This window comes from Pongo pygmaeus, chromosome 2 (assembly GCF_028885625.2).
Source record: "Pongo pygmaeus isolate AG05252 chromosome 2, NHGRI_mPonPyg2-v2.0_pri, whole genome shotgun sequence".
Lineage (NCBI taxonomy): Eukaryota > Metazoa > Chordata > Mammalia > Primates > Hominidae > Pongo > Pongo pygmaeus.
In genome coordinates, this window is record NC_085930.1 from 89,823,713 (window position 1) to 89,843,797 (window position 20,085).

The window sequence follows — 20,085 nt, forward strand, 5'->3', positions numbered from 1 at the left end:
GGGGTTTCTCCATGTTGGTCAGGCTGGTCTCAAACTCCTGACCTCAGGTGATCTGCCCGCCTTGGCCTCCCAAAGTGCTGGGATTTTCTTAACATAGGTTATGAGGCATACAATGTTGGGCTGGGAAGAAAATGAGAGGTGAGGGATGGACTTAGGAAGTTATAATAATTTTACAATGAATAACCATCTTTTTTCTGGTAAAATATTTATTTCTTCCTTCAGCAAGTTGTCCATATCAGTTTGTCTGGGCTTCTGCTCCAAACTGGCCTCCCTCAGGACCTAGGCTGAAGGAGCAGCCTCCATGGGGCATGTTGCCAGTTATCACAGCCCAGGGAAGCAGGGCAGTGAATTGACCCAGGCTCTCAAAGCCTCCACCTGGAAGTGGCACGTTTCACTTCAGCTCAGATGTCACTGGCCAAAGGATGGACACACTCAACTGTAAGGAAACAGAGAAGTAAAGTCCTACAATGCATTTTACAGGATTATAGAATAGCTCCAATAGACCACATTTACATACATGTTTTGCCAGCCATAAACTTCTGGAAGGTAAAGACTGTGACTCGTTCCTCTTTGCCTCTCTCTTGGCAACAGCGTGCGGTAAAAGTGCAATACATGTTAGGTGTCTGCCTGCCTGATTGTGGAGCTTAGCGAGTGACTGGAACAAAATGGGAATCAAAGCCAGAAAACTATGTCTCCTCTTTCTCCTCCCCTTTTGGCACCTCTTTGCTTCTGCCAGGATTCTGACTCTGAAATTGATTGCCTCAATGATCCTGGACCATCATTTAGCTACTCTAATCCTCAGTTCCTGCAGTTGGAAAGGGGGGACATTATTACTCCCATGTAAAGATAGAGTAAGATGGCATCTAGAGTAAGATGGCATTTCTGAAAGCCAGGGTTGATTAAGGCTTGTGCCTCTGGCTGTTGCCCAGTGCCCCCTCTGGGGAACTTGAGTGCCCATTGCTATATGCTGAGCTACCCTACTGGAGCCTGCTGTCCTCAGGTGAGGTCCTACATGAATAAAAATCTTTGTGAGAGTCTATCTTAAAGGTTCAGGCATTGACTATATGTGTGTATGTAATTTAAATTCAGGAATACAGGAGGTGGTCATGGGGGTCGGTGTGGGTCTCTGAGATATGACTACTTTTACATCATAATCCCAAGGAATTGTTGGTTAAATTGTGGTCAGAGATTACAAGTATACTGGGTTTCATTTTTTTGTTAAGTCAGATTTATTTAGGTATAATTGACATACAGTACAATTCACTCTTTTCAGTGTGCAGTTCTATGAGTTTGACAAATGCATGCAGTCTTGTAGTCACCATCTCACAATCAAAATGGAGACCATTTCCAGCCCCCTCAAAAGTCCCCTTGACCAGGCTTGGTGGCTCAAGCCTGTAATCCCAGCACTTTGGGAGGCTGAGGTGGGCGGACCACCTGAGGTCAGGAGTTCGAGACCAGCCTGGCCTACATGGCGAAACCCTGTCTCCACTAAAAATACAAAAAAAATTAGCCTGGCATGGTGGCACACGCCTGTAATCCCAGCTACTCAGGAGGCTGAGGCAGGAGAATCACTTGAACCTGGAAGGCAGAGGTTGCAGTGAGCCGAGATCGTGCCATTGCACTCCAGCCTGGGTGACAAGAGCAAAACTCTGTCTCAAATAAAATAAAATAGAATAAAAAACTCCCCTTGTGCCATTTGTGGACAGCCCCATTTCCCACCCATATCCCTGGCATCCATGGACAATTTTTATTTTATTTTATTTTATAGAATGTCAGTAAAGCTTTTCTGACCTTTGAACTCAGATCAGGTGATAATCTCTTTTAGCATCCTATGGCCCTTATTTCAATTCTAATTATACTGTGTATGCAATTAATTAAAAATTGTTCAATGTCCATCTCTTCTGCTAGACTTCTGCAAACATGTCTGAAGGAAGGAATTGCCTGGCAAATTCATTACTGTATCCTCAGCAGTCCCATCAAGTAGATGCTCAACAAATGTTTAGTGAATAAATGAGTGACTCAATGACTATAATTAGAGTGCTCTAGGTCACTACTGACTCAGCAAAAGCAATTTATTATTCAGTGGTATCAAATCTATCATATGGTAAAGCACACAGAGACCTTATCATTCAAACATTCCTGAAGTGTATGGGTAAATATTTGGTGTTACATTGGAGTTACATTGGATCTGAATACCAGAACCATCCTAGGCAATTCCAGATGCATGATAGATTCATTCAATTAATCAAAAATAAGATGGAAACATTTTAGTAACACTGTCTTTTGCCATTATTTTATACAGCATATTTAAAACTGTTTATTTCATAATTTTTACACTCCATATATTTTGTAGCAGATCTGACATGACAGTGATGCTTAAGAGCAAGATCATGAAGTCTTCAAAATCTAGCTTATTTTCTGTGTGCTCATCAAGTTCAGAAAGGATCTGTCTGTATTTTGGCTTGGCTTCTTGTCCCTGTGAGAATGGAGAAATAAAAACCGAATTCATTGTATAGACTTTAGGTTTACAGATCATAAACAATAATGTCTTAGTCTGTTTAGTGTTGCTGTAACAGAATACCTGAGACTGAGTGATTTACAAAGAAAAAAGAAAAATTTGGCTTACAATTCTGATGGCTGGAAAGTTCAAGATCAGGCATCTGCATGTGGTGAGGACCTCAGACTGCTTCCACTCATGGTAGAAGGTGAAGGGGAGCTGGTGTATGAACAGATCACACAGCAAGAGAAGAGGCAAGAGGAGGAGGGAGGGTTCCAGGCTCTTTTAAACAACCAGTTCTTGTGGTAACTAATAGAATGAGAACTCACTCAACACCCCCAAAGCAGGGCATTCATTTATTCAAGAAAGCTCTGTCCCTATGACTTCAAACACTTCCCATAAGGCCCAACCTCTAACATTGGAGATCAAATTTCAACATGGAGTTTGGAGGGGACAAACATCAAAATCATAGTAAATAATAAACATGTTATTAACAATAATAACACACCAAGTTGCCAACAACGCTACCAGTAAAACACCATGTTAAATCTTTTTATGTGTTATCTCCTCTAATCATCGTAGTGACCTTATTGAATATATACTACTATTATCCTCATCCTACAGATGCAGTATCAGAGACAGGTGATAATTAAGAGACTTGCCCCAAGCTGGGAAGATTTTGGTGTGGAGCCAGGGTTTGTAGCCCATCTACCTCTTGAGAGCCCATACTCTTAACTGCTAAGCTATTCTGCCTTTTTTTGAACACACATATTATGTTTTTAAATTTTCAAAATACAATCTTTGTGTTAGGGAAGGTATCCTCTATGGGTTCATTATCTAAGATTTAAGATTATCCAGAAATATAGAATAAAATGCTAAATATGCTAATAAAATGCTAAAAATATAGAATAATATGCTAAAAGAAAATACGTGCTTTGAAAGATTATTTAGCTTTAGTTTGATTATAAATCAAATCTATGTTCATAGTGTTCATAAATAGTCAGATTGAAGGAAAACATCTTAATAGTATATAAATGGAGATACTTTTTAGTTTCAAATCACAGCTTGTGAAATATCTTCCCCAGTGACAATAAAAATGTTAAAGTCATTTGATTCACCATTATATAGAACCATATTTACATTTAGTTTGACCCCAAATGCGCACCCATGTGCTAGGTGTATAAAGCCATCACAGCAATGACTAAGGCACTTTGGGAATGATGCTACATTCCGCTTATAGGCTGTTTCTCCTCAAGAGGTCACCATCACCCTATCCATGAGGGCCAAGGGGAGCTCTCTACTCTCTCCCTCCAGGAGAGCTGAGTGCTATTTGGAAAGGGTCAGATTCCAAGACACAGGTAGACAGGACCACTTTACTAGCAGAATGGCACACTGTTTGCTCAGATGTACGAGAGAGGTATTGGTCTTCTTTTTTTTCCTGCATATTTTAAGAGCACACCATTTTCTGAGGTCCAGTCCTCCTGGGGCATGACCTGTCATCTTTTTGTATCTTCCCAGTAGTGCCTTTAGGTGCTTTTTAAAATTCTATCTGACTGGCTATAAGGTGCTAAGATCCCCAAAACCATGTTTAGCCTTATGGGAAAGGCAATGTTCCCCTTAGAACTCAGGCCTTAGCCAAAAGAACCAGCTCAGTTTATCAGGGGACACAATATGGGGACTGAGGAGAAAGCCCAGTTAGGAATGAAGTGGGCTTCTGAGCTTTGCCATTGACTCACGTGCGTGCACCTGCCCTAGGGGGGTCTCATGGGGCAGGGTGGTTGGGCCAAGGCAGCATTCTGACAGACATTGCAGAGAATGCCTTGGGATGAACTGTCCCCTCAAGTCCCTGAAATATGGCTCTGCTTTCATCTCCAGCAGAGGGCAAGATTTCACTGAGGCCTAGGTGTGCCTGCTGTTAGAGAGATCCAGAAATTGGCTGTACTTCTAGGGTTTAGCCTACACTGAGAGACATGAGGCTGAAGGTGTCTTTCCTAAGGACTGGTTTTTAATTCTTTTGCCCTGGTGTTCTGAGAGGGTGATGAGTTACATCAAGATGGTGCGTCCATTAGTTCTTCATTTTCATATGTGTTAAAAGCTTGCTGAGCATTTGCCAGGTTACCAGGTAATGAGCCCCCTTTCTGTCTGGCATATGGGCCCCATTTCTTTTGGCCTTGGACGTAGGCAAATGGTATAGGATTTATTTACCCATCCTTTCCTTAGACTCCCCAAAACTTGTTATCTCTTGGTAAATTCTGCCTGATATTTCTGCCTGAAAAAGTAGCTTTCCAAAAAAAACCCCAAAATCAGAAAAATACATGTTTAATTTAGAACATTTAGGAAAAGTAAATTTAAAAAAAGAACTGTGACTGTAACCCTTTACCCCATTACTCAAAATAGCTAACCCTTATTAACATTTATTTCCATTCATTTATCTGTGTATTACACTATATTCTCCGTTTCTCTTTTGAAATAATTACCCACTCACAGAAAGTTGTACCCTTGACTTAACTCCCCTCAGTGGGTGACATCTTATATAACTGTAGTGCACTGAAACCATATATAGGTGTTTATATATGTGTATGTGTGCATATATAGAGAGATTACTATCTTTTCAATATTTCAGAACAGATACAGGGACTTGGAGACTGCCTCTATGTGCTTTCTTGCTCTACCCATCAATAAATATTGATAGTTTAAGCTGATATGAGGCCCTTTTTTCCTCTTACACATTTTCCCTAGGCTGGTATTTTCCAAAGTATGAACATATACTGCTGATAGAATGTAATGCCATTTTAGGTGATGCAAGAATAAATATTAAACACTAAATAAGAATTGATAGTCATCTATTTTTTCACGATTATTTTTTACTCTAATCCACTGAATTTACAATAAGAATAATGATACAGTGTCCTTATAAAATTTTACTTAAGTAGAGAGAAAATATAGAGGAAAAGTTCAAAGCAACACAGGCTATAGGCAGATGTGGGAAAAATACTAAATATGGTATTCAATGACTGAAATTTGAGAAATATACCCTTAGGTGAGTAAGGTAGTAATCTTTAGGCCACTGACTGATTATATACTGCTGACTCTCATTTCTATATTTTGAACACAGATCTCTATTCTCACCTTTGAACTCATCTATGCTGTTGCTAAGTCTTCCTCTTAAATATTTCATGGACATCTTAACATTGACACATCCTAATGGAACTCACCATCTCCTGCCTACCTCCATCCCACCTCAAACCTGCTTATTCTTTAGCCTTTTTCTTCTCTAGGAATGGGAACACCACCATTCCTTTCGTAAGTCAGAATTTGGGTTGTCATCATTTGCTTTCCTGTCCTTCAACTCTCATAGTCAATCAATTGTCAGATCTTGTTCATTCCACCTTCTAAACGTCTCTTCTATTTGTCTGTTTATCTCCACCTTCACTGCCGTAGTCTAAGCCATCACCATCTTTCTCTTGAATTGCCTCCCCACAGCTAGTTATTCCCTTTTTTCCTATTCCACCCCCAACCCTAGTCTGTTCTCTGTACTGCAGCTGGTGTAATTTCTTAGGCCTGGACGTAGAAATAGTTCCTGGCTTCCTCTTGCTATCAGGCTATGCTTCTGTAAGATTTGGCTTCTCCTCGCCTCCCCAGCCTCATCTCTAACCATTTCCCAGCTACCGTCCCATCCCTTCTCACCAACTGGCCCTCCAGATCTCTGCTTGGAACGCCATCATTCTCACTCCCCCTTGCCTAGCTACCTCCTGCTTACTCTTCAGATCTCAGCTATACCTTAGTTTTCCAGGAGCCCATCATTGATTACCTGCCCCAAGATAGTTCCTCTGTTTTACTCTCACTGAATGCTCTACTCTTTCACATCCTTTGACTATTTTTAATTACTTTTTTAGTGTATTTCTTTCCCCTGCTGGGGATTGCTGTCTTCACTGCATCAACTCCAGTGCAGCTCGCTGCCTGGCATAAGGTAGGTGTTCAATAAACATTTGTTACGTGAGACAACATGACAGGGACATGGAGCTGGAGTTGTTTGCTCATTGGGTCAGCCATGAGGGTGTGGTTCCTGTTTCTTTATGCAAGTTAATTCTCTCACCTCTGCGAAATTCCTAAATTGGGTTTGCAGCAGATCTTTGGCAATAGCTTTTTCAAGTTTACCATCAGAGTCAGAAGAATTTCTGAAAATCAGAGCAGTGGTGGCAATAGCTTTTTCCAGATCTGAGCACTTCCTCAGAGCTAGGAGAGAAGAAATGTGCAACAAAGTATCCTGAGTTACAAATAACCCTTCCCCAGACCTGCTGTTGTGTCTTCCAAGGGAACTGTAGGGAACCTTCTAAATCTTGGCCCTTTGCCTCCTATCTGGGAGCAGGATGTGGGAGTTTCCGATCCTGCATCTTTAAACAAGGGAGAACAAAAGCTCCCTTAATAGCAATTAGAATTAGTAGAGTTAGATATGAGATTTACCACCTGCATGCCATGTGACCTTAGAAAAGTCTCTCACCTCTCTAAGCTTTGGTTTTCTGATCTGTAATTTCATTCAGTTATTCAACAAATATTGATAGAGCATCTACTATGGACGAGGCTCAGTCCTTGATATTAGGAATCACTGAATAAAATGAAGTCCTGCTCTTGTGGAATTTATATTCTGTGTCAGACACAGCATCACTTCGTGTCAGTATGATAAAGGAGAATGACTTTCAGGAAAAGCTCTTTGCTATAATGATGAATAAGGGTTCTCTTTGACTCGTGGCCTAAAACAGAGTGATATCCCGACTGGTTTCTCTCAGGTAAGCTCCTTGATAGGGCAATGCTAATTCGTTTCTTTTCACTGCGTTGCTGTGAACACAGGGAAATGTACAAGTTACCATGAAGAAAATTCTTTTGCTTTGTGTTCTTTTAGTCACCAATACATCCCCTAGTGTAGAACTTATCACACTTTACAGGTATTACATGTTTACCTGTCCTTTCCTCAACTAGAAAGCAGCCTCCATGGGCCAGGGATCAGACCCTTTTTCTTAAAATCACTATATTCCCAGTGACAGTACAAATGTCTGCTACATTGTAGGTACTAATACATGCTGTTAAATGAATGAATCCGAAGAAAATAAGAACAAAATCTCTCAGCTTTCAGCCCAGGTAATGTGCAACAATGACAGGTTCAAAGAATGATATTCAGTCAGAATAACATGATTTTCATATTGAGTGCTTACTAAGTTCCTGTTACTTCCCAGCATACAGAGGGGACAAGACCAGATGTGGGGCCAGGCACAGTGTCTCATGCCTATAATCCCAGCACTTTGGAAGGCCATGATGGGATGATTGCTTGAGGCCAGGAGTTTGAGACCAGCCTGGTCAACATAGCAAGACCCTTGTCCCTGTTTTTGTTTTTTTTTTTAATTAAAAAACCTCAGATGTGGTTTCTGCTCTCATAGATCTTACAATCTGGCAGAGAAATCAATAATAAAGAGTATGTATATGTATACACATGTTTTTTTAAATGTTATTTTATGTTATTTGTCTACATATATATACACACACATATATTTACAAGTTGTGATGTATGAGGCAAGGAAGGTATAGAAACAGGAAAAAAATTACAGAGTGGGTCTGGGAGGAAAACTACTTAGATGGGTGGTCTGGAAGGCCTCATGAGTAGATTAATATTTAAGCTAAGATTACTAGGATGAGGCGGAGCCAGCCATGAAAAGGGTGGGGGTCAGGGTGAGATTAGGAATTTGCTGAATGTTCCAGGCTCGGGAAGCTGGATATGTGAAGGCTCAGGTCACAATAAATCTGGCATATTTGGCAGATTTCTGAAAGAAGACATTTGTGAGTAAACTCTAGGGGCTGGAAGGGTGTTTGTAAGCAAAAGCTAGATCATGCAGGACTTGTAGGCCATGTAAAGGAATCAGGATTTTCTTCAAAGTGGAAAGAGAAGGCATCAAAGCATTTTGAGCATCTAATTTTTCAGTTAAAGGTGAGGCGGAGGGACAAGAGTGAAGACAAGTGGGTGAAAGGAGGGAGTGTGTGGGCCTTCTCAGTTTTTATTGTATCTCTGAGCAGTGCCCAGGCTATATATTTGGTTAAATAAAGTTCACATTGCTAAGAAGTAGCAAAGAAAGTATATGAAACCTTTGACTTCAAAGTCCGTAGAAAGATCAGCCACTTAGGAGTATCTTCTTGCAAGGACATCCCCATGGTGACTGTGGAATCCAGATATTTTTTGACCCTCTGATGAAGTTCAGGTCTGACTGCACTCTGAAATGGGAACTCCATCTGGTCTAGCCAACTTCCCATTCTTTTCCTGCATCTCTTTTGGAAAACAGCATGACTTTCCCTTGGCTATAAAATAGCATATGGCCATGGTAAAAACAGAGCTAGAAAATATTAAAAATAAAAGATAATGAGGAACTCTGGTTGTTCTAATAACACTGATGATATTCGGTGAGGCGTTTTAGTTTCCTGTTTCTATGGTTGGATTCTTCCCTTAATAAACCCAGCATGTTGCCTCTTAATTCTTTCACTGTCTGCCTCGCAGAGTTGGGAACTAGTATGTGAAAGCATATCGTAAAGGGCTAAGTGCAGCTGAAAACACAAGGGACTGCTGTTTCTCTTTTGGCATCTTTTATTGGCTCTCTTGCCTCTGGAATGGGGGTGCAGGGAAGGACATTAAGCCCGGCCGATGTCTGCTGCCCTCTTTGTTATTCCCTAGCTCACTGTCAGTACTTTAATACTACTGAACTGTGTGTAGTCTCTGCATACTCTATCCATCCAACAAGCATTTATTGGCAAGTATTTATTACCAGGCCCTGTGATAGTTGTGGGGTGTAGAGCAGTGAGCAACATCAAAAGAACAAACTCTGACTTTTTGGAGCTTGTATTCTGGTGGACAATAATATACGACACACATTCTACATGCCAATGACTCTTCCCTGGGATGAATGCACATGACTCAACTCACTACATTCTGATGTCAGTCTGATGAGGTATGCCTTAGTATCAACCCCCACTCTATCGATGAAGAAACAGAGACAGCAAGAGCCTAAGTATTACAGCTTGCCCACACAACTGCTCTGGTTTCACTCCAAGATGCACGCTGCCTCTAGGTGTTGTTTTTTCAGGCAGCGTATTTTGCAGGACTCTTTCCCAAACTCCCAGATGGGGCTACACGTCCTTCCTTTGTGCTTCTGTAATTCTTAAACATAATCTTTTCATAATCTTCACACTGAAACACTTTGTTTAGATTATCTTCTACATCAGTGCTGCCCCCCACACCAAAAATAATTTGAGCCACAATCACAATTTTAAAATTTCTGATAGATGGCCACATTAAAGAAGTAAAAATAAACAGGTAAAAGTTAATTTTAATAATCTATTTTACTGAAGCCAATATATTAAAATATTATCATTTCAACATGTCATCAATATAAACAAATTATTGGGATATTTCACATTTTTTTTCCTACTAAGTCTCCTAAGTCTTAACACATCTCAATTCAAATTAACCAAATTTCAAGTGCTCAGTATCTACATGTAGCTGGTGGCTGCTATACTGTATAGCACATTGGACTATATATTCTTTGTGGACAGTTGTTGCCTCTTGTTTATCTTTGCATTCATTCCCAGGCCCTGGCATGTTGTAGGCTTCACTATACATGTGTTAAACTGGGCTGTTTTGAACTTCAGAAAAATTCTCTGCCTCTTCCTCCTCACCTGCTCTGGAATGTGGAACACTAAATCTCCTAATTCGTTCACTGTCAGTTCACACTGAATGATGTCATGGAAATACCAGTCTCAATACAGCAGGATGAAAGAATCTCCTCATTTTAGAACTTATCCTAATATCAGTTATTTTTGTGAATGATGTGAAGACCTACAGGAGAGAAGTTGTTTGCTCAAGCTCACATAGGTAGTATATATCAGAACTAAAAACTAGGTCCCTGCTGTCTACTCTTTAGGCCAGTAATTTTCCCAGTACTTCTCAAATTTTCCCACTGCAAAAATACCCTGGGTGTTAGAGGCAAATATGTACTCACCCTGCATTCCTAAGCCTCATGAGATCGGGGCATAGGCCCAAGTAGCCAGCAGAGAAAATGTGGGTTTGTATTGACTTCTATGTCACGACCTATCCATGTCTGATTTTGATGAATAACATTTAGAATTACTTCCCACTAAATAAAATACATTCTGGGGAGATGAATCATGTTTATCCTGTGTTTTTTTTAAGGCATAAGAATAAATGTGGTTCAGTGGTCTGATTTAAGGAGTCTGGTGCTAGGAATGTTGTGTACGTGGGCAGGGGTGGGTGTGCGGTGGAGGTGACCGAGTTACAATCTCAACCTCCCAGAAGAAGTCATGTTAGACATGTGATGGGACAATTCTCAAAAGTGCCTGAAGTTGTGTAAATTATTGAAACATAAATCACCAGTCTGCTGTGTTGTAATAATATAAAAATAGTTCCATGAAGATGGAGATTTATTTAAATAAAATTACAGCGTCTCTTTTGGAGAGTTTGGCTAGTCATCTAGGAGGGAAAAACCTGCAATATAGTAAAGTACAGCTGTGCTTGTTACTCTGTAAACATGTGAAGCCTTATACTTTTGAATAAAATAATGATCCAAGTATACAAGCGTTTTTTTCTTATATTGTTATTTCCATGGCAATGTTGTTAGTCCTAAACTTATTTTACCTATGCATTTGATTTCCAGGGGCAAATATTTACACTTTGAGAGGTGGCCACATTGTTTCCACTCAGTCAACAGAGGCAGTTGGGAGCTGAATGCATCCTGAGTTCCACTTAACATTCATGAGTCAGATACTCATGGTCCTGCTCTAGACATTCTGAGGATGCTGCCGTTGGAGACACAACTGGATATGGTGGGAAGAACACTGAATTAGGAGCCAGGGGATCCATGGTCTCATCTCAGCTCTGCCTTTAATGAACTGTATGAGTTTAGGTAAGTTAATTCCTACTCCTGGACCTCAGTTCCCACATCTTTAAAAAGAACATCATGAATGTTTGATGATTTATTCAAAAGTTCCCTTACATCTCTGGCATTCTTTGATGTCCTATTATTTTTTTTTAACACTTGGCATGCCATCTTGGTAGAGGAGAAAAATGTACATCTGAGTCATCTGTGCCTTACCTTTCACTGAAGCCAGTTGTTTGGATATTGAAATGCTGCCAACAAAATGAAAGAAACATAATGATTCTGGGAGTTGGGGTATTGATATCAGCATCTATAGCAGAGCAATATAATGATTTAAAAATTGTTTATTTTGGTAGACATTCTCTGAGATTTTAGTGGAGCAGCCATCTGTGTTTCAAAATCCTTTTTCTCCCTGCCACATAGTAAAGAAATGCCTGCATATGGCTGGCCAGCTAGCCCACATATTTCAGTCTTCCTTGTAGTTTTGCAGCTATATGACTAAGTTCCTCCAGATGGAAATGGAGCAGAAGAGAAGTGAACACCTTCCATGTAAGCTCCTCCATGCTTTTCCCCATTCAAGCTGACTAAGGTGGAAATTATCAGGAAGACTTTAGAAGCCACATGCTGATCAGCCTGTGTCTCACGTGACTGCATGGAGTAAAACAATCACAGACCTGGAACTCCCACTCTGGACTGTCACATGGCAAAGAAAAAAGAACTTCGCATTCTGTAAAATGCTCAGACTTTGAAGTTTTTTTGTTCTAGCAGCTTAGCCTTCCTAAGAATCTGAGTATCATGCTGAGGTGTGGGATGCATGAGTGACTGATAGAGACATTCCTACCCTCTTGGGGCTAAGTCTAGAAAAGAAGACAGTTACTAGGCAGGTAACTCGATAAAAAGTAATGGCAGAGCACATAGAGAGGGCAAAGAGGTAATAACCTAGTCTACAGTGAGGGTAATGGCACTCTGCCTGAGCCTAATGAATCAGTAGTAAAGAAGGAGGAAGCCTGTTCCATGCAGAGGAAACTTGTGTGTTGAGGCCTGATGTGGCAGAAATCACGATATGATTGAAGAACCAGAGGAGGTATAGTGTGGGTGGAACCTAGAGAAAGAAGGAGATAGTGGTTAAAGGCCAGGCAGGGCCAGGGCATATTGAGCCTTGGAGGCCTTATGAAGGATGCCAGTTATTATCCTAAGGGCAACAGGAATCACATGATCAGATTTGCATTTTAGGAAATTATTTCATGGTTATATCAGAAGTAGATTGAAAAGGGGCCAAATTGGAGGCAGGAAGTTGTATCTTGCTCTCTTATAAACAGCAAATCAAAGTTTGCTTGATTTTTCAACCCCCAATGGCTGGAGTGCCTTTTGAGAAAGCCAGTAAGGATAATAGAATTTGGTAGTACCTTGGATAACCCCTTAAAGGGAACTTTTGGGTTCAGGATCTGGTTTTGGCATTAACTACTTGAGGGAACTTTGTCGTTGGGGGTTCCTCATTTTTTTCACTTGTAACATTACAAAGCTGGACCGTGTGTTACCTCAAACCCTTCGTGGTCTTCTTGGTGAGCACCTCCTGCTCTTCTACAACCTCTGCACCATTATTATTTCCTTTATAAAATGAAGGACGTTTCACTTTGCACAATGTGCACTGGTAACATGGCATGTATTTCTTTCTATTGCTATGACTGAGAAGGGTCTCAAGGGTCTGTGAGACCTTTGAGAAGCAAGAACCATGCAGTTCATATCCATATCTCCTTCTCCTGGCCTTGCAGAGTGCCTAGCACTTGCTAGGTGTCTACAAAAGGTTTTTGGAACTAAAGCCAGTCTCCTAAATGAAATTATGAGAAAGAACATTTTTCACTTATTAAACCTAACTTTACACATTTGAATAATATAAAACACTTTCTCTCTGTTGTGGATAATTTGAGAGAATATGCTACACAGTTAAGTCATTACCAAGTTTGATTTACAAATGTTTCTCAAGAGGCAATCAAAGATATTTGCATTAATTGCACCATCTTTTCACTTGGCAGTCAAGGCTGCAAGTTTGTTGTCTTTGTTTTTCCAAGTCAATTTAAAGCTGGATTAGGGTAGGTAATAGGCACCAAACTGGCAATAACTTGGCTTATAAAGCTGTTGACATAAACTCTTTGGAAATATATCTGCAAGCTTAAATGAAACTCAATAAAAGACAGCCAAGTGCCACTGACCTTTTGGGCATTTTCCTAGGTGCGTAGGTGGATGTTGGGGCTGCAGAAGGATTGGGATCTCCTTCCAAGTGGAGAGATTTGTCCTGGGTACTGTGCATACAGCCACCCATTCTCTCGTCTTCTGTTTTGTGTCAGTCCTTCCTAAGCAACAGTCACTTGCCCACTGTTACTATTGTCATTCACTCCATGAAAACTATACAGTTGCATGTCTAGAAGAACTTTTCCACAGCGTCATTGTATTTAGATATAAAATCATTCAATAAATATTTTCATGCCTACTGTTAGCATGGCACTGTACAAGGTGCTGGGGAAACAACAGTGAGCAAAATCAGATGTAGACCCTGGTCTTAGGGAGTTTAGTGGGAATGACTGATATTAATCAAGTAATTGCACAAAAAGTCACACCTGTGAACAGTACTATGCAAGGCAGATGCCATGAGATTGACATCAGTCAGGCAGATCAGCGAGGCATCCCTGGGGAAGTGATGCTTGATGATGAGTAGGTGTTAACTAGGTGCAAGGATAAGGGATCCATATTGTAGACAGAAGGAATAGCCTGTGCTGAGCCCTGGAGCAGGAGGGAATGTGGTGATCAGAAGGGACTGAAAGAAGGCCAGTGTAACTGAACCAAAGAGATTGGGGTCGTGTGTCTCAAGCTGAGGCTAAAGAGCAGACTCAGTGGCCAGGCCATGCAGGAACTTTTAGATTACTGTAGGGATTTTTTTTTACTGTATGTCAAAAGAATAGGAAGCCATTTGTGTATTTTAAGCAAGGAGGTTAATGAAGTTAAATTTACATTTTTGAGAGATCACCGCAACTTCAATGTGAATAATGGTTTAGAGAGGTGGACAGAATAAATGTAGGAAGGCTGATAGGGAGGCTATTTCACTTGTGGTAGCTTAGAGCACCTTCTGTAAAAATGAGAGGATGTATCAGCTCAGTGAAATGAGTCCGGTTCAGGAAAGACATGTCAAACAATTGCCTAAATCACTGGTGAGCTGATGCATGAGAGGAGCTAGAATTCTCAAGAGAAGCTAAGGATAATCACTATTCAGGCTACGATAGGCTCAAGGGTCTCTGCCATCTTACTGCTGCTTCACTGGTCACTGCTCCACCATCAAATGACTATGTGTGTCACTCTTCTATTGCCTGCTTCTCTTTATGGGTTTTCTTTTTTTTCTTCCCTCTACCTCTTCATTAATTTCCTTAGCATTTTCAATTCAAATTTGGGATGCAGGGGAGAGTTTGACTGGCCTTACTAATTACCGTTGCCCATGCTGGTCAGTTTTAGTGCCAGTTCACCCCGTAGGTAGTCAGTTACCCCATGCAATTAGCTCCTGTGGGTCACGTGATGACCCCGAGCCAATCTCACTGCTCAAGTGAAACCCTAGAGATGGCTTCCTCAGAAGGGGGAGTCTGGACAAGTTTCCCAAAATCTGGATTTTCTTTTTTTATTTTTATTTTTATTTTTATTTTTATTTTTATTTTATTATTATTATACTTTAAGTTTTAGGGTACATGTACACAATGTGCAGGTTAGTTACATATGTATACATGTGCCATGTTGGTGTGCTGCACCCATTAACTCTTCATTTAGCATTAGGTATATCTCCTAAAGCTATCCCTCCCCCCTCCCCCCACCCCACAACAGTCCCCGTGTGTGATGTTCCCCTTCCTGTGTCCATGTGTTCTCATTGTTCAATTCCCATCTATGAGTGAGAACATGTGGTGTTTGGTTTTTTGTCCTTGCGATAGTTTGCTGAGAATGATGGTTTCCAGTTTCATCCATGTCCCTACAAAGGACATGAACTCACCATTTTTTATGGCTGCATAGTATTCCATGGTGTATATGTGCCACATTTTCTTAATCCAGTCTATCATTGTTGGACATTTAGATTGGTTCCAAGTCTTTGCTATTGTGAATAGTGCCGCAATAAACATACGTGTGCATGTGTCTTTATAGCAGCATGATTTATAATCCTTTGGGTATATACCCAGTAATGGGATGGCTGGGTCAAATGGTATTTCTAGTTCTAGATCCCTAAGGAATCGCCACACTGACTTCCACAATGGTTGAACTAGTTTACAGTCCCACCAACAGTGTAAAAGTGTTCCTATTTCTCCACATCCTCTCCAGCACCTGCTGTTTCCTGACTTTTTAATGATCACCATTCTAACTGGTGTGAGATGGTATCTCAGTGTGGTTTTGATTTGCATTTCTCTGATGGCCAGTGATGATGAGCATTTTTTCATGTGTTTTTTGGCTGCATAAAAGTCTTCTTTAGAGAAGTGTCTATTCATATCCTTTGCCAACTTTTTGATGGGGTTGTTTGTTTTTTTCTTGTAAATTTGTTGGAGTTCATTGTAGATTCTGGATATTAGCCCTTTGTCAGATGAGTAGGTTGCAAAAATTTTCTCCCATTCTGTAGGTTGCCTGTTCACTCTGATGGTAGTTTCTTTTGCTGTGCAGAAGCTCTTTAGTTTTATTAGATCTCGTTTGTCAATTTTGGCCTTTGTTGCCATTGCTTTTGGTGTTTTAGACATGAAGTCCTTGCCCATGCCTATGTCCTGAATGGTATTGCCTAGGTTTTCTTCTAGGGTTTTTATGGTTTTAGGTCGAACATTTAAGTCTTTAATCCATCTTGAATTAATTTTTGTATAAGGTGTAAGGAAATGATCCAGTTTCAGCTTTCTACATATGGCTAGCCAGTTTTCCCAGCACCATTTATTAAATAGGGAATCCTTTCCCCATTGCTTGTTTTTCTCAGGTTTGTCAAAGATCAGATAATTGTACATATGCGGCATTATTTCTGAGGGCTCTGTTCTGTTCCATTGGTCTATATCTCTGTTTTGGTACCAGTACCATGCTGTTTTGGTTACTGTAGCCTTGTAGTATAGTTTGAAGTCAGGTAACGTGATGCCTCCAGCTTCGTTCTTTTGGCTTAGGATTGACTTGGCAATGCAGGCTCTTTTTTGGTTCCATATGAACTTTAAAGTAGTTTTTTCCAATTCTGTGAAGAAAGTCATTGGTAGCTTGATGGGGATGGCATTGAATCTCTAAATTACCTTGGGCAGTATGGCCATTTTCACAATATTGATTCTTCCTACTCATGAGCATGGAAAGTTCTTCCATTTGTTTGTATCCTCTTTTATTTCATTGAGCAGTGGTTTGTAGTTCTCCTTGAAGAGGTCCTTCACATCCCTTGTAAGTTGGATTCCTAGGTATTTTATTCTCTTTGAAGCAATTGTGAATGAGAGTTCACTCATGATTTGGCTCTCTGTTTGTCTGCTATTGGTGTATAAGAATGCTTCTGCTTTTTGCACATTGATTTTGTATCCTGAGACTTTGCTGAAGTTGCTTATCAGCTTGAGGAGATTTTGGGCTGAGACCATGGGGATTTCTAGATATACAATCATGTCATCTGCAAACAGGGACAATTTGACTTCCTCTTTTCCTAATTGAATACCCTTGATTTCCTTCTCCTGCCTGATTGCCCTGGCCAGACCTTTCAACACTATGTTGAATAGGAGTGGTGAGAGAGGGCATCCCTGTCTTGTGCCCATTTTCAAAGGGAATGCTTCCAGTTTTTGCCCATTCAGTATGATATTGGCTGTGGGTTTGTCATAAATAGCTCTTATTATTTTGAGATAGGACCCATCAATACCTAATTTATTGAGAGTTTTTAGCATGAAGCGTTGTTGAATTTTGTCAAGGCCTTTTCTGCATCTATTGAGATAATCATTTGGTTTTTGTCTTTGGTTCTGTTTATATGCTGGATTACATTTATTGATTTGCGTATGTTGAACCAGCCTTGCATCCCAGGGATGAAGCCCACTTGATCATAGTGGATAAGCTTTTTGATGTGCTGCTGGATTTGGTTTGCCAGTATTTTATTGAGGATTTTTGCATCGATGTTCATCAAGGATATTGGTCTAAAATTCTCTTTTTTTGTTGTGTCCCTGCCCGGCTTTGGTATCAGGATGATGCTGGCCTCATAAAATGAGTTAGGGAGGATTCCCTCTTTTTCTATTGATTGGAATAGTTTCAGAAGGAATGGTACCAGCTCCTCTTTGTATCTCTGGTAGAATTCGGCTGTGAATCCATCTGGTCCTGGACTTTTTTTGGTTGGGAAGCTATTGATTATTGCCTTAATTTCAGAGCCTGTTATTGGTCTATTCAGAGATTCAACTTCTTCCTGGTTTAGTCTTGGGAGGATGTATGTGTTGAGGAATTTATCCATTTCTTCTAGATTTTCTAGTTTACTTGCATAGAGGTGTTTCTAGTATTCTCTGATTGCAGTTTGTATTTCTGTGGGATTGGTGGTGATATCCCCTTTATCATTTTTTATTGCGTCTATTTGATTCTTCTCTCTTTTCTTCTTTATTAGTCTTCCTAGTGGTCTATCAATTTTGTTGATATTTTCAAGAAACGAGCTCCTGGATTCATTGATTTTTTGAGGGGTTTTTTGTGTCTCTATTTCCTTCAGTTCTGCTCTGATCTTCGTTATTTCTTGTCTTCTGCTAGCTTTTGAATGTGTTTGCTCTTGCTTCTCTAGTTCTTTTAATTGAGATGTTAGGGTGTCAATTTTAGATCTTTCCTGCTTTCTCTTGTGGGCATTTAGTGCTATAAATTTCCCTCTATACACTGCTTTGAATGTGTCCCAGAGATTCTGGTATGTTGTGTCTTTTTTCTCGTTGGTTTCAAAGAACATCTTTATTTCTGCCTTCATTTCGTTATGTACCCAGTAGTCATTCAGGAGCAGGTTGTTCAGTTTCCATGTAGTTGAGCAGTTTTGAGTGAGTTTCTTAATCCTGAGTTCTAGTTTGATTGCACTGTGGTCTGAGAGACAGTTTGTTATAATTTCTGTTCTTTTACATTTGCTGAGGAGTTCTTTACTTCCAACTATGTGGTCAATTTTGGAGTAGGTGTGGTGTGGTGCTGAAAAGAATGTATATTCTGTTGATTTGGGGTGGAGAGTTCTGTAGATGTCTATTAGGTCTGCTTGGTGCAGAGCTGAGTTCAATTCCTGGGTATCCTTGTTAACTTTCTGTCTTGTTGATCTGTCTAATGCTGACAGTGGGGTATTAAAGTCTCCCTTTATTATTGTGTGGGAGTCTAAGTCTCTTTGTAGGTCACTCAGGACTTGCTTTATGAATCTGGGTGCTGCTGTATTGGGTGCATATATATTTAGGATAGTTAGCTCTTCTTGTTGAATTGATCCCTTTACCATTATGTAATGGCCTTCTTTGTCTCTTTTGATCTTTGTTGGTTTAAAGTCTGTTTTATCAGAGACTGGGATTGCAACCCCTGCCTTTTTTTGTTTTCCATTTTCTTGGTAGATCTTCCTCCCTTTATTTTGATCCTATGTGTGTCTCTGCACGTGAGATGGGTTTCCTGAATACAGCACACTGATGCGTCTTGACTGTTTATCCAATTTGCCAGTCTGTGTCTTTTAATTGGAGCATTTAGCCCATTTACATTTAAAGTTAATATTTTTATGTGTGAATTTGATCCTGTCATTATGATGTTAGCTGGTTATTTTGCTCGTTAGTTGATGCAGTTTCTTCCTAGCCTTGATGGTCTTTACAATTTGGCATGTTTTTGCAGTGGCTGGTACTGGTTGTTCCTTTCCATGTTTAGTGCTTCCTTCAGGAGCTCTTTTAGGGCAGGCCTGGTGGTGACAAAATCTCTCAGCATTTGCTTGTCTGTAAAGGATTTTATTTCTCCTTCACTTACGAAGCTTAGTTTGGCTGGATATGAAATTCTGGGCAGAAAATTCTTTTCTTTAAGAATGTTGAATATTGGCCCCCACTCTCATCTGGCTTGTAGAGTTTCTGCTGAGAGCTCAGCTGTTAGTCTGATGGGCTTCCCTTTGTGGGTAACCCGACTTTTCTCTCTGGCTGCCCTTAACATTTTTTCCTTCATTTCAACTTTGGGGAATCTGACAATTATGTGTCTTGGAGTTGCTCTTCTCGAGGAGTATCTTTGTGGCATTCTCTGTATTTCCTGAATTTGAATGTTGGCCTGCCTTGCTAGATTGGGGAAGTTCTCCTGGATAATATCCTGCAGAGTGTTTTCCAACTTGGTTCCATTCTCCCCGTCACTTTTAGGTACACCAATCAGATGTAGATTTGGTCTTGTCACGTAGTCCCATATTTCTTGGAGGCTTTATTCATTTCTTTTTATTCTTTTTTCTCTAAACTTCTCTTCTCACTTGATTTCATTCATTTGATCTTCCATCGCTGATACCCTTTCTTCCAGTTGATCACATCGGCTACTGAGGCTTCTGCATTTGTCATGTAGCTCTCGTGCCTTGGTTTTCAGCTCCATCAGGTCCTTTAAGGACTTCTCTGCATTGCTTATTCTAGTTATCCATTCATCTAATTTTTTTCCAAAGCTTTTAATTTCTTTGCCATTGGTTCGAATTTCCTCCTGTAGCTCAGAGTA

The 20,085-nt window shown here is 40.3% G+C and overlaps 1 protein-coding gene across 2 annotated transcripts; it reads right to left on the reverse strand.

Annotated features, from left to right (window-relative positions):
- Positions 1 to 1,210: 1,210 nt before the first annotated feature.
- On the reverse strand, positions 1,211 to 13,760 carry SNTN (sentan, cilia apical structure protein). Of its 2 annotated transcripts, XM_054473826.1 has the most exons (5): positions 13,638 to 13,760; positions 11,644 to 11,678; positions 6,594 to 6,733; positions 2,627 to 2,716; positions 1,211 to 2,476 (listed from the first exon to the last, which is right to left on the reverse strand). In XM_054473826.1, the coding sequence occupies exons 1-5, from the start codon at positions 13,745 to 13,747 to the stop codon at positions 2,318 to 2,320; spliced, it is 534 nt and encodes a 177-aa protein (XP_054329801.1). In that variant the 5' UTR covers positions 13,748 to 13,760; the 3' UTR covers positions 1,211 to 2,317. The 2 variants fall into 2 exon arrangements, with proteins under 2 accessions (XP_054329801.1, XP_054329802.1); XM_054473827.1 differs by lacking the exon at positions 2,627 to 2,716.
- Between the last annotated feature and the right edge of the window lie 6,325 nt (positions 13,761 to 20,085).

Excerpts from the sequence above, each read along its gene's own strand:
- SNTN (XM_054473826.1), bottom strand. The coding sequence starts at position 13,747 with ATGGGTGGCTGTATGCACAGTACCCAGGACAAATCTCTCCACTTGGAA. Across the intron at positions 6,734-11,643 it reads ACAACTGGCTTCAGTGAAAG|CTCTGAGGAAGTGCTCAGAT; the intron begins GTAAGGCACAGA and ends CTTCTCTCCTAG. Across the intron at positions 2,477-2,626 it reads ACTTTCCAGCCATCAGAATT|GGACAAGAAGCCAAGCCAAA; the intron begins GTAAGCCAAATT and ends CCATTCTCACAG.